Source organism: Protomyctophum parallelum (genome assembly GCF_964188405.1).
Source record: "Protomyctophum parallelum genome assembly, chromosome: 23".
Lineage (NCBI taxonomy): Eukaryota > Metazoa > Chordata > Actinopteri > Myctophiformes > Myctophidae > Protomyctophum > Protomyctophum parallelum.
In genome coordinates this window covers 6,027,856-6,042,181 of record NC_139715.1, presented here as the reverse complement: position 1 = coordinate 6,042,181, position 14,326 = coordinate 6,027,856, and the positions used below count along the sequence as shown (strand labels likewise).

Genomic DNA, 14,326 nt, shown 5'->3' with positions numbered 1-14,326 from the left:
ACCCCACTTTGAGGACCACTGTATTGCAGCGTGCTGTGTATCGTCTCCCCCTCCTCACCCCCATCAATGGGGGATTGCCAGCTTTATGACGAGGGGGCTATAATCCCACCACAAATAATTGGTGGTTCGTAATTCCTGTGAGATATGAACCTGTGAGAGGGTGCAGCTTATTACAGTGTACATTTGGTGTCCTTTGTGTGTGTGTGTGTGTGTGTGTGTGTGTGTGCGTGTGTGCGCGCGTGCGTGCAAACCGTGTTCCAGTGGAAAAACTAATATTATTTAGTCACAAGCTCCAGTTAATTCCATTTCATTGGTTAAATATTTATTTAAAAAAACCCACAGACCGATAGATTTATAGATCTGCTATTTTTATTCGCTTCTTTAGCACGGCATTCTTGTACGACAAAGTATAGCTGCCGTTAATTTACAGAAAGCACATGAAAAGTTTAGATAACATGGAGATACGAGCTTTCTGCCCCGACGGCGACAATGTATAATTCAAAGCTATAGCAGGCTGAGAATATGTTGGTTGGTTGACTGAAATAATTGGGTATATACACGATCAAATATCTTCGCACTATAAATATTCACTGGAAAGAGTAGAAAACAAGACGAGACAAGCCTCCTTAACTAAGCACTTAACCCCTAGACCAAGGGTCTTCAACAGGGGGTCCGGGACCCCTAGAGGGGTCCCCAGAGTTACTACAGGGGGGGGTCGCCAAATCTTTGTCTGGAAGTTTTATTTTTTTACATTAACCACTTCAACCCGCTAGCATCACTTTTATGAAAGGATAATTATCTGAAAATAGCTTTATCTACAAAAAATGGATTTGGTCTGGGGAAGAGTCCTCCACGGCTCTACCCTATAGTCTATTTTCAGTTTTTACTCCACATTAAGCCATTCTGACCTGAGATCAGATTCATACGACGTTTCCACTGGGACACACACTGGTCTGATGAACCCATTCTGACCTGAGATCAGATTAAAAAAAATGTCGTTCTTCGATTTTTCAAAAAAAAAATTACAACAAAGTGCTGTTGACTAAAATGTCACCAGGAAGTGTTTTCGTTGGTTGGTGCGCGGTCGGTGCAGGCGCAGTCGGTATAGTGCTGCAGTCGCCTCACAGCTAGAAGCTAGTATACACTAACAGTGGTAGACACTAGAAGAACTATGAACAAGAACAAGAACAAGAAGAAGTGCACAAGAACAGTGGTAGAACACTAGAAGGTCCCTGGTGCTAGTATACACTAACAGTAGTAGGTGAAATAGAGATATTTTACGCAATTGGTCCTGAAGTGCTTTACTGATCCCATAGCCTGATTAGTTTGCGATTGTTGAGGCATAGCCAATGCTGTAACTATACATCACATCCTTCAGTTAGGTCATGCATCAAAGACGTACTAGGGAACAGATAATTAAGTCACAAGGGTCACACGAGCGTGTTTCAACAATGGGAAGTCCATTTGAATGCAAGAAAGGTATATCTCAAACACGCACGCGTGCACATTGTGTGCCCACACAGGCATGCATGCACAGACGCACGCACGCACGCACGCACGTACAGGTTTGTACCACTATACTTGTGAGGACATGAACATTTTAGATGCCTTTTTCCCCTTTTTTTTAGTTTTAACTCTGAAGCTGAAAATAGCCCACACACACACACACACACACACACACACACACACACACACACACACACACACACACACGCATGTGTTTTTTGTTCCATGGTATCTCACTGAAGAAGGGGTATTTGCACAGCGTAATAATAAGCAGAAATACTCGAGCATCGAGCAGATTTACACCGACCGTAGCCGTATCGCGAGAGCACATTTTTAACCCCCCCCCCCCTCCCTCCTTTGACGTGTAGCAATCTGGGGAGGAAATCTATGAGAGAGCCGTGGTGATCCTATATACGAGCACAAACGGTTGATTCAGTTGTTTCTGGCAGCGGCGACATCGCTTCAAATGAAAGAAGCAAACGCGACCGAGTGGCACTTTTTCTAGAGTGCGGATTGTTGCAAGCCTCGCAAACTCAACATGGGAAACTAATTAAAAAGATAAGATTTTTCCCACATGGAGGCATGTAGTGTTTTCGCTCCTAGTGGGTGCCATTGGTTGGAGCGAACAAGAGCTGATGTTACAGTATACAATAAGTCCTTTTGGTTTTGGCCACTCACCATGGAACTTATTTGCGCCTCTGTGGCTTGTTGGCAGTGGTGGAAAGTAACCTAAGTATGTAGTTCTAGTTGTTTGGGTCTGCAAGGCTCAAATGCTGAATAAATACCGGGCCTTGATATGAAAAAAGGTCGAAAACCACTGCTCTAGGTCATTGCTGCTGACATAAACTAAAAAAGCATTAGCCATTATAGCCAGGCTGACCTCCATCTCGTCAACATCTCCATCTCATCAACGTGAGCTCAACAATGACCTTGCCTCCTCAGTCGTGACTGCAGACTCGTTCCCCGTTTCTCTGAAAACGTCTAGCAGTATGTGTGCTTATACTGTCCAAACTCTTTGCGCACCTTTATTTTTTACCCCGTCGTTTGTTGACCAGTGCTCATGCCATTCACTCTCATCTTGCTCGTGTTGTAAGAGCCCCCTTTCAATAAGAACATTTTGCTAAAGACCTACATTGGAAATTGCCATTAAATGGGGGTCTGTAGACTAACCCATTCTGAACGGGAACCCATTTTGGTTTTGGCATCATGTCGTGCTTTAGCTATTGAAAAATAGCAGATCTACAAGCTCATAGCGCGCCACCGAGTGGCGCGCTACGAGCTTGTAGATCTGCTATTTTTTGAAAAATCGAAAAACGACTGACATTTTTTTAGAATCTGATCTCAGGTCAGAATGGGTTGATCAGACCAGTGTGTTGTCCAGTGGGAAACCTCGTATGAATCTGATCTCAGGTCAGCGGGGTGGCTGCAGGGCAAGGGAATGAACTCATCAGGGCAAAGTGCTGTCTGTCACCTGCTGGGGAAAATAAAAAGTCTTGCCCTCAACATTTTGCTCATGTATTTTGTCCATGTATGACTTAAACCACTCGGAGCCTGTGAGAGCCAAAACCACGTAGGAATGTTTTAGAACATTTTTAAAGACTCTTAAATGGACGATGATCACATAAACTATATAGCCGATTCTCGCTAACCTGTTTAATTTTTCCAAGTGAAAGCACTGGTCTGTGGTGGCGGTCGCACCGGAGGTTTTGGTGGCGGTCAATGAGTTAAGGAGTCCTGCTGCCGGTAAGGGAAAGTATTTGGATACGAGTCAAAACCCTTTTCCTTTTAATGCTGGCTTAATCAGACCAGTGTGTGTCCAGTGGAAACCTCGTATGAATCTGATCTCAGGTCAGAATGGGTTAAGTTAACATTTGGCTATTACCAGGCCCGGATCTACCATATGCTTCACTCTGGGCCTGTTTCCAGAGCATGAAAGGGCCACTTTTTTGTTGTTTAGCTCCATGGAAACACCCGTTCTCGACTCTTGGGCCAGAATGAAGGAGCTTGTGCCCAGGGTCCCCCTGGGGTGTTAATCCGGCTCTGGTCATTATAAACCCCATATTGTCTCCGTCGGGTGTCCAAAACTGTTGCTTTTCAGGTATCAAAAGTTGCAGATCTACAAGCTGCATTTGATACTTTCGATGCTTTTGGGTGACGCTGTGGTATGATCAAGTAGGGCATACATTTACAAAAAAAAAAAATTAAAAGCTCAAATATGGACATAAGAGGTTTGTGTGCGACAGCCATGGACGCCCAGGGGGTCCATAGTTTGGTCCCTTATCCTTTTCTCCCACTACATCAAAATATCTTTTCGGAAATACAGCCGATCTATAACGAGCTCAGAACGCGTTGTGTTGTTGTTGCGATGTGTTCTTCTGAGCTTGTATATTTGCTGAATGTTCACTTCAGAATATAGGGACACTGGGGTTTACGCAAACTTGTTTGACATCATAATAAAAGTTGTGATAGTTGCCTAACCTTTTTCTTTTGACGGAAGTCCCTCATGCGATAAGAGCACTCTGCATTCCCTCTATGAGCATCGCGTGGTGCACCTGCGTGAATGACACTCTGTTATTGACATAACCGGCGAAAGGGCCCGCTGTGCGAGATGAGAGCTTATTTAGTTGTTTTCCCTGCTGCTTCATTAACCCATTCTGACTTGAGATCAGATTCATACGATGTTTCCACTGGGACACACACCGGTCTGATTAACTCCATTCTGACCTGAGATCAAATTATAAAAATGTCAGTCGTTCTTCGATTTAAAAAAAAATAGCAGATCTACAAGCTCATATCGCGCCACCGAGTGGCGCGATATGAGCTTGTAGATCTGCTATTTTTAAATAGCTAAAGCTAACGACATGATGCCGACGCCAAAATGGGTGCCCCCGGTCAGAATGGGTTAAGCGAGGCCCTGAGCACAGAGGGGGCTCCTGATTGAATTGGCCAATCGATCGGTGGCGTCGTGGTGTTTTTTGGGAGACGCGAGCGGGAGTGCTGAGTACGCTGCTGCCTGTGTTGACCGGGCAACAGCAACGACAAAGAAAACAGATGTTTTGCATGTTCTCCCTGTGTCCCCCCTGGCCTATAGGATAGGTATACCCTCACAAAGAAACATGCAGTAATCCTGGTCTCTATACTGCCTCCCCCTGGACAGCCGGGGCGCCTGATGGAGGGGAAAGGAAGTGGTTGGAATAACGTGTTCCTTCCACGCGCTATACGTCCAACCAGGGAAACTCCCCCCTGTCAGGACTACATTAGATAATTGACACTGACTTGACTAATTGACATCTGTAGTTCGACCTCATTTTGTGGACGCCCCACCAGACCAGCCCTCAGGTTTATACATCTACGAACGGGGGGTCGCCCCTGCACTGTAACCATGACATTCTCACCAGTGTTGATTTAAAATCGATTACCTTTTTTCACTAAAATGTAATAAAAACAAAGCTATGACTAAAACTAAGACTAAATATACTGACAATAATTGTCAACAGAAATTGTCATTGTATGCTTGGTTGCAGATCTGCAAGCTCACACAACGCGTTGCAGCGTGACGGGTTGTGAGCTTGTAGATCTGCTATTATCAGGCATCAAGGCCCGCCGCCAAGGCACATTTCAGTCGACGAAACCAAACTGTAATCTTTAGTTGAGTAAAACACACGGCCCATGTTGGAACGAACGCCCTGCCGTCTTCTCCTAAAAAACCTCCAGGTTGAACTAACGTGCTCTCTATACTTCCTGCGAGTTCCGCCTTCCGCAGATAAGGAGCGGATGACGCCATCCATCCTCCACACGCTCTCACCACCAGGCCTATTCTCTCTCTCTCTCTCTCTCTCTCTCTCTCTCTCTCTCTCTCTCTCTCTCTCTCTCTCTCTCTCTCTCTCTGAGGATCAGGTCCTTTGATTTCTCCTGTACCCTCCTGTACATCATACGGTCCCCCCTGCTGGGAGAAAAGGCTAACGGAGATGCAGGTGGATGGATGGGCCCGGTGGCCTGGATTATACTGACTGGATCTATCTGACTGCTTGACCACAGTGTGTATAGGGTTGCAGGGTGGTGATGGATTGGAGTTTCAGGGAAATTTCACTTTCATGTTTAGGTCTCCTCTGTTTTTTTTGTGAACAGCCCAGGCAGTTTTTAAGTTTATCGATTCAACATTTGATATTCATTTTATCAGGAAAAGAGAGCACCTACGACATGCACATCCCCGACCCAAGTTCGGGGCAGGTGCTGAGCGACGACCATTGATGGCATTGGGGGGGCGGCAGTGGCTCAGGGGTAGAGTCACCCGGATGGCATTTTTGCAAGGTTCCCAGTTCAAACCCGGGCTCCCCCAGAGTTGGTGTCGAAGTGTCCTTGAGCAAGACTTTGAACCCCTAATTGCTCCCGATGTGCAGGTTGGTGCCTTGCTTGGTTTCCTCCGGCATCGGTGTATGAATGTGTGTGTGAACGGGGTGAATGTAATGCACAATCTCTCTGTAAAGCGCCTTGGATAAAGGCGCTATATAATTGCACCATTTGCCATTCGAATCCGCTAGTTTGAGTCTGACTGAGTCTGAAGAAGGGCCTTGTGCTTGAAACGTCACAGATAATTGTTGTACAATTGAAAAAAGCATCACATTGGAGCGCTCAGTGTGCGAGCATTTTAGCAGGAGCGTTCCAGCAGGAGCGTTCCTTATATTAAATTTAGCAGATGTGCTACCCCTCCCTATACAAATCTATTGTAACTTCAAATCTATTGTAACTTCAATTAAAACACACGTCCTTGGTTTCACTTATTTTCTATATTATATTATATCTTTTTTGGAACATGGATATCACACAATATCAGTCATGAGAACCAAGGACGGGCGTTTTTGATTATTCTATCATGGTGTTTGACGCTACTATGGGTTTGTATAGGATTGGGCACGTCTGATCAAATTAATTTCAAATATCTAAAATACTGAATCAAACAGAAGCCAGAGTAGACATTAACCCATTTAGGACTGAGGCCGAAGTTTTCTGAAAGTCTTCAAGTAGTATATTTAAAAATGACAAAACATTTATGTTGCTATATATACTGTACATATATACTGTACCAAAATGGGTTCCCGTCCTGAAGGGTATAGGTTACAAAAAGGGGTTCCCACCTATAATGCGTTTAAATGACCATATAGACGTAGACCATAGTTTGAATGTGAAATATTCCTTTAAGCCTGAGTCATACTTCATGCGGATCTACGAGCTTGCACTGCAGAGTGTCTATTTCTGCTGCACGACACCTGCATACAACCAAACATCGGGCATAAGACTGGGGGCCTGACGGGTATATGCTGGCATCTTCTCTCCCTTCCTGTTCACACTATGCCACTTCTTCAAAGTCAACTCTCGAGTCGTGCCACATGTTCTTGGACGCCACTTGCGGCCACTGTGGCGTGTGTCAGGGATAAAAACAGGAAGAACGGTACAGGGGCCTGGCTCTGGGCCAAGGCCAAAAAAGAAAGAAAGACATGCCATCTCTGGTGTGGTAGGTGGCCACCGTTTTAGGAGACCGGAAGCAGGTTCCATCCATCCATCTTCAACCGCTTATCCGTAGTCGGGTCGCGGGGGCAACAGCTCCACCAGAGAGCTCCAGACTTCCCTCTCCAGAGCAACATTAGTGACTTCCTCCTGGGGGGAGCCCGAGATGTTCCAAGGCCAGTGAGTCGATGTGTTTCCTCCAACTGCGCCTTGGTCTGCCCCGGGGGTCTCCTCCCAGAGGACCTCCCTAGGGAGACGCCCGAGATGCCCGAACCACCCTAAGCTGGCTCCTTTCCAGGCGAAGAAGCAGCGACTCTACTCCGAGTCTCTCTCACGTGACTGAACTTCTCACTCTATCTCTAACCCTCTAAGACCCACATTAATTTCTACTTGCAAAAAAATGATTTCAACCTTACTACTACTTTGTACTACTAGGACTAAGACAAAAAATATGTTAAAAATTAATAAAATTATATAATAATTATATAATAATATAATACATTCATAATTTACATTTGGGGGATATCTTTCACAATAGTGAATAAAACATGTTCTAGACATTCTAATGATCACAAAAAAACATATATTACAATTATTTTACTTACTTTTATTAGGGTTAAAGGTCAAAAGTCATAGGTTAAAAAAAAATCTAAATTGAGTCCAGAAACTTTTAATTTGTGTGAATTTCAGCCTCTGTGGGGGGTATTTATATGCAAATATCATGACCAATGGCATTGAAATGGCATTGCAATGAACATCACTGATGACGTTTAGGTGAAAAAAGAACAGAAAAAAAAGTAATTAATTAAAATATAACCTTTTGCTATAAAGCAACGCTGGGTCTTAGAGGGCTAAGGGAGATGCCAGCCACCCGTTGAAAACTAATTTCGTCCGCTTGTATTCGTGACCTTATTCTTTCGGTCAAGACCCACACTTCATGACCATAGGTGAGAGTAGGAACGAAGATTGCTCGGTAGACAGAGAGCTTTGCCTTCGAGCTTTGTTATTTCCAGTGGACGTGAACACAGCCCCATGGTCACTGAACTAACTAACTATCTTCCCTAACTATACAATCTTCCTTTTTTTTCCCTTTTTTTCAGAAAGACAAATATAGATAAACTCTGGAGTGTGTGGACAGGGCTGGGGCCAGAGAGATTTTGACATTGGGCCTGGAATGACCTGCAATCCAAAACTTTTGTTATTCTTTCTTTTTTTAATTAAAGGATGGTGAATGGACATGCTTACGAATAGCTGCATCTGCTTTGACACAGTTCACAGTTCATCTTATTTGTGTTCTTTTCAATGTTATAGTATTTATTTCGTTTTATTGTATTTTGTATCTGACAGTCAGTAGCCTTTTTTTTTGTCTAATACTCGTCTTGGCCGTCTTGGCCAGTGCATATTTGTAATACAGCCTTTGCCTCAATGTATTTTCAGTTCATTTTGATGAGAGCTAGGTGTACAGAATAGACAACCAAAGATGAATGCCGATTTATTTTTCTTCTTGCAAGGAAGGTGTCTAGTGCTAGTAGTTTCACAAAAAAGGTAATTAAAAAAAAAGGAAAACAATAAATTGACATGCCTAAATCAAGCATGACAGTCTAGAGCTTGTCTAACTCTGACTGTTCAAACTCCCCTGTCAACTGGTACGTTCCTATCACAGTCCCCTCCCTATAAAAGGAGCACAGCAGTCATGTGGTGTCACTGAACTGTGTACTTTTATTGCATTGTGTCCTGTCTAAGTCTCAGCCAATGAGGTGTTGATTGTAGTTCTGTTGCACCTGTGTCTAGTTAGTCTTGTGTATTTAAACCTCCCTGTGTTCAGCGTTCCCTTGCCAGATTATAGTTCTTGTTATGCTGTGTTCCTGCCTTTGTATGTCCTGTTAGTCGTTAATCAATACATGGTATGTAATGTTTCAACCACGCTATTGTTTGTGTATCAACCTGAAATGAATATGCAATTGAAAACTTGGGTCAGGCAGTGAACACAAACTCCCCCAATTACACATGTAGCTATAGCATATGACATTTGGTGCTGCTGACCAGGTCCATAATAGGCTAAACACATAAGTGTCTTGACCACATACTGTTACATTATTGCCGGGTGGAAACCTATTATTGTCCAAAACTATAACCTTTCAGGATTCAAAGGCAAAAGTATAGCCGATCTACAAGCTCAAAACGTGTCGCCTCGCGCCTCGTTTCAAACGTGTGGATCTACTACTTTTGTGTGACGCTGTAGTGTGAAAAAAAACCCAAGTTAGAATGATGGAGATGAGAGGTTTCTGCCTGACAGTGGGTCAGTAGTCAGTGTAATGCATTATTTAACTCATTTGTATGCATATTTTACCCATTAACCCATTCTGACCTGAGATCAGATTCATACGAGGTTTCCACTGGACACACACTGGTCTGATGAACCCATTCTGACCTGAGATCAGATTCTAAAAATGTCAGTCGTTCTTCGATTTTTCAAAAAATAGCAGACCTACAAGCTCGTATCGCGCCACTCGGTGGCGCGATATGAGCTTGTAGATCTGCTATTTTTCAATAGCTAAAGCACGACATGATGCTGACACCAAAATGGTTGCCCGGTCAGAATGGGTTAAGACCATCTTTGTCACTAGCTTTTAACCCACTTTTAATTCAACTTTGCGGCTAATAAAAAGTAGCAGATCTACAAGCTCATAGTGCAGCACTCTGCTGTGCTATGAGCTTGTAGATCAGCTATTTTGAATATGTATTCTTTCACAGCGAATGGGGGGGGGGGGGGGGAGAGCCAAATACAGATCATTTTGGGCATCCGTGACATGAAAACCTTTGAGGACCACTGATATGGAAACATGTCGGTATTTAGAAGACATTTTGTAGAATCTGGTCTTAATGGGTTCAACTGAATGGACAGGCCGGTGACGGTGAAGACACGACTCTGTCCTTGGTTGGTTCTGTTTCTGCACCGTGTTTTTGTAGAGCTGTGTTTTTGTAGAGCTTTGCAGACCATACTTTCCAGTTTCCGCACTACTATGTATAGGCTATAGAAATAGATTGTTATAGTACCACTTCACCACAATTTCCTCTGACACACACACTATTCAGTCTGATATTTAGGCTTGCATGTAAAAAAAAGTGTTTTCTTCACTTAACCCATTCTGAACGGGCACCCATTTTGGTGTCAGCATCATGTTATGCTTTAGCTGTTGAAAAATAGCAGATCTACAAGCTCATATCGCGCCACCGAGTGGCGCGATACGAGCTTGTAGGTCTGCTATTTTTTGAAAAATCGAAGAACGACTGACATTTTTTTAGAATCTGATCTCAGGTCAGAATGGGTTAATCAGACCAGTGTGTGTCCTAGTGGAAACCTCGTATGAATCTGATCTCAGGTCAGAATGGGTTAATGAATGCCCTACTTGATCACACCACAGCGTCTGCACGACGAGCGCATCAAAAGTATAGCATGTCGAGCTTGTAGATCTGCTGCGATACGTTTGCATGTGAATCCTGAAAAGTATGCCGTGAGTGAACCTGAACTCTGGCATTTGCCTCCGCGTTAATAAAGTATCACTTTCTGTTGGCTTTCCAACACGTATCATTGAGTTTAAACGTTTGAGCCTGTGACCAGACGGCACAATAAAACCGAAACCTCCGCTCATCACCCGCGACCCGTTTACACTGTAATTATTCATTTGATCCCCTTTCCCGGTCGGCCGACCGCATGAGTGGTTCGCTTCAGACAGAGACACTGACACACACACACACACACACACACACACACACACACACACACACACACACACACACACACACACACACACACACATACGAACATGAAGCCCTGAAACTTTTCTCTCTCTCTCTCTCTCTCGCGTAGGACTGGTGGAAACATGAAAGCTCCCGTCGCTCTCCTGCTGCTGCAGCTGCTGCATGCCGCCGTGCTCCACTGCATGAAGGTGGTGTCAAAGAGAGGTTCAGGTAGGTCTCTGCTGCTTTTTTTTCTGTTTTTTTTACCAAAGCCGGTCTATATTCAGTCGCTGTGCTAGTTGTGCCTTTTTCCCCCCCATCACTTTCTCACCACTTGTTCCTTATTGGATGGCCTTTAAAGGTGTAGGGAAACGGAAATGGTGAACAACATGAAAATGGTGTTTCAACATGAAACATCGGTCTGAAGTTTCTGAACCAATCAGAGCGTCGCATCCCTTCAAGCGATGGGACGGTAGCTAGGGACGGTGGCTAATGCTATGCGCAACAGCGTGGTGTTGTTTGTTTATAAATCAGATGGTCGGCCAGCTGTACCAGTTTACTGTTACGTGGCTTATTTCTACCCTATAATGTTTTCAGATACATATTCTAGCGTGATGATTAAGTTGAAAGCGAGTAATACACTGCCTGGATGTTATCTGGAATGGAAATTAAAAACGGAGGATTACTTCAATCAGTAGCAGCTGTGCTGGATGGACGCGCAAATATGGGGAATTAAACGGGCGAGCTTCATTGTTATTGGCTTTTATCGATGTGTATCTCTACACGTCATCACGCAGCACGTTTTCGTTTTAATAAATAAATAATGCGTTTTTATGGACATTTGATATAAAAACACACAGAAAAGATTTTTACTACATGCTGTAAAGAGGGAAATCAGTTGGTTCAATAGTCGATAACATGTTTTATTTCAGTGATGAATGGCCCAAAGTAAACGGCACCGGATTACAGAGAGCACCCCCACCCCCACGTGGGGTGTTATAGGAGATCAAGGCAGGAAAAGAAGAAAGTTTGAGCGCTTTTTACCACAAAAGGTACAAGTAATGGGTTTGGTAACCTACTCCCCCCTTTCACGTCTGCGTTCCGTCATTACTCAGCATGATTGGTCGCAACTACCCTGAACGTGGAAAAACAATGCAAAACGGTTACCTTTCATCTTCACGTCTGCCTTTTTGTTGTTTATGAGTTGGGGGAGAGAATGTGTTTCCAGTTTCCACATAATGTGCTTTAACGCCGTGAGGCATATTTTGTCATCCGAACCGCCCGAAATGAAAAGAGAAAAATGGCCCCGGCTTTGGATTTTTGGTTGTGCAGTAACGGTGCACATTCTTTAAGAGCCTCGGTTGAATTCAGTCCTATACGTGTAAATACATTTTGATCTCCCGCAGCACGACCTTGAGTATCGAGGATTTGTTCCTGGGTACTATAGGGTAGGAATGTCACGTTTTCGCTTTGGATCGCTGTACCGTGAAAACCCAAAGCGGCGCTGTTCCTTTCCCCCCCCTTTTTTCAAGGTCTGGATTGAGAGCGTATAGAAAATGCTTGGGTCATTCGATTTGTGACTCTGCTAATGATCAAGGCAGCTAGGGGTCACTGTTGGAGTACGCCGGTTTTTTGTTTGCCTATCAGTTGCGGCGATTTAATCCTGTCGGCAATCCTTCGTGGATGGATTATCACAATGCCGTGGCAGTCGGTTTACCCTTGAGATGTCCCTATTAGTCGCATTAACCCATTCTGACCTGAGATCAGATTCATACGAGGTTTTCCGCCGGACACACACTGGTCTGATGAACCCATTCTGACCTGAGATCAGATTCAAAAAAAATGTCAGTCGTTCTTCGATTTTTCAAAAATAGCAGACCTACAAGCTCGTATCGCGCCACTCGGTGGCGTGATATGAGCTTGTAGATCTGCTATTTTTCAATAGCTAAAGCACGACATGATGCTGACACCAAAATGGGTGCCCGTTCAGAATGGGTTAAAGAATGGACACATTCTAGGAAGTTCAGCTCCGAGTCTCCGGTCCTCTGTCTACTGTAAGCTGCTCAGAAGCCAGCGGTTTACTGGTCTTTTGAATAATCTTTCCGTATTCATTCCTCTGCTCAGTCTCGTATCACTTTCCGATATATTTAACTGTCGTGACTTTTGAACGGCCCTTTTGAACTCCATTCTCGCTAAACGATCACGCCTTAGTGAAATGGTAAACTAGTATAGCCACCATGGCAGAAACCAACTGCCTATACAGACCGACTCTTCATGCTTTCCTGATCTTTTTCCTGAACGTTTTCTGAAAATGCATGTTTCCCCCTGCATGTTTTATTCACAAATTAGCCTCGCTATAATTCCATTGCTATTGAAAATAAGTGTCCAGCAGAGGAACTCTAATCTATTCAGGAAATCTTAACCCATTCTGACCGGGCACCCATTTTGGTGTTGGCATCATGTCGTGCTTTAGCTATTGAAAAATAGCAGATCTACAAGCTCATATCGCGCCACCGAGTGGCGCGATACGAGCTTGTAGGTCTGCTCTTTTTGAATAATCGAAGAACGACTGACATTTTTAGAATCTGATCTCAGGTCAGAATGGGTTAATCAGACCAGTGTGTGTCCAGTGGAAACCTCGTATGAATCTGATCTCAGGTCAGAATGGGTTAATAGAACCGTGGCAAATGCCCCCCCCCCTTTCTAACTGACACAATGTTCCGTTTCTGATAACGCACTGACAATCTGCTGGATCGCCAACGGCAGGACATGTGAAGTTCTCAAAAGTGTTTGCATTTAGGCTCCAATTAGCCTATTTTTCCTCTTTTCAAACATCCAGCAGTGCCGATGGATGAAGGACTGTGGGGGTACATTCAATGGAACAAAGATGAAGGCTTTTGAAAGTCTGTTTCTCTCCTTTTCTTTTCCAGGAGTTGCTGGTGTTATTGGTCCTTTTTATGTTTTTATTTTATTTTTTTACCCATGCATATTAGAGCCAGGTGCACGGCTGGACCTACAGGCTCATCAAAAGGGGCTCTCTTTGCTTTTTTTTCCCCCCCAGCAGAATTCCCCACAGGGCTTTTTCTCTATAGGATGGGCTCTGCGAATGAGCCCATCGCCCGGGGCAAGGATTCGAAACGCGTCCGCTGATAAACGAGCACCGCCGTATATATTCGGAAAGCACCAGGCCCCTTGTCCGTTAGCCACCCACCCCACCTCCCGCCGCTCTCTCTATAAGATCCCATTGGCTTCATTAGCCCATTCTGACCCGAGATCAGATTCATACGAGGTTTCCACTGTGGACACACGCTGGTCTGATGAACCCACTCTGACCCGAGATCGGAGTCTAAAAAATGTCAGTCGCTCTTCGATTTTTCAAAAATAGCAGACCTACAAGCTCGTAGCGCACCACTCGGTGGCGCGCTACGAGCTTGTAGATCTGCTATTTTTCAATAGCTAAAGCACGACATGATGCTAACACCAAAATGAGTGCCCGGTCAGAATGGGCTAAAAGTCACGCGACGTCAGAGCACTATATGACGAATGGAAGGGCTGAACGCGAGCCGTGGCCGCA

General features: G+C 44.3%; 1 protein-coding gene across 1 annotated transcript in view; it reads left to right on the top strand.

The window, feature by feature from the left end:
- Positions 1-14,326, top strand: part of LOC310854144 (interleukin-1 receptor accessory protein-like 1) — a gene marked incomplete at its 3' end in the record, with an annotated part of 690,918 nt that overhangs the window by 46,152 nt on the left and 630,440 nt on the right. The window contains exon 2 of the mRNA XM_083758663.1: positions 10,883-10,983. Within this exon, the coding sequence (XP_083614789.1) occupies positions 10,896-10,983 (88 nt within the window). The 5' untranslated portion in view covers positions 10,883-10,895. The remainder of the gene's footprint in view (positions 1-10,882; positions 10,984-14,326) is intronic.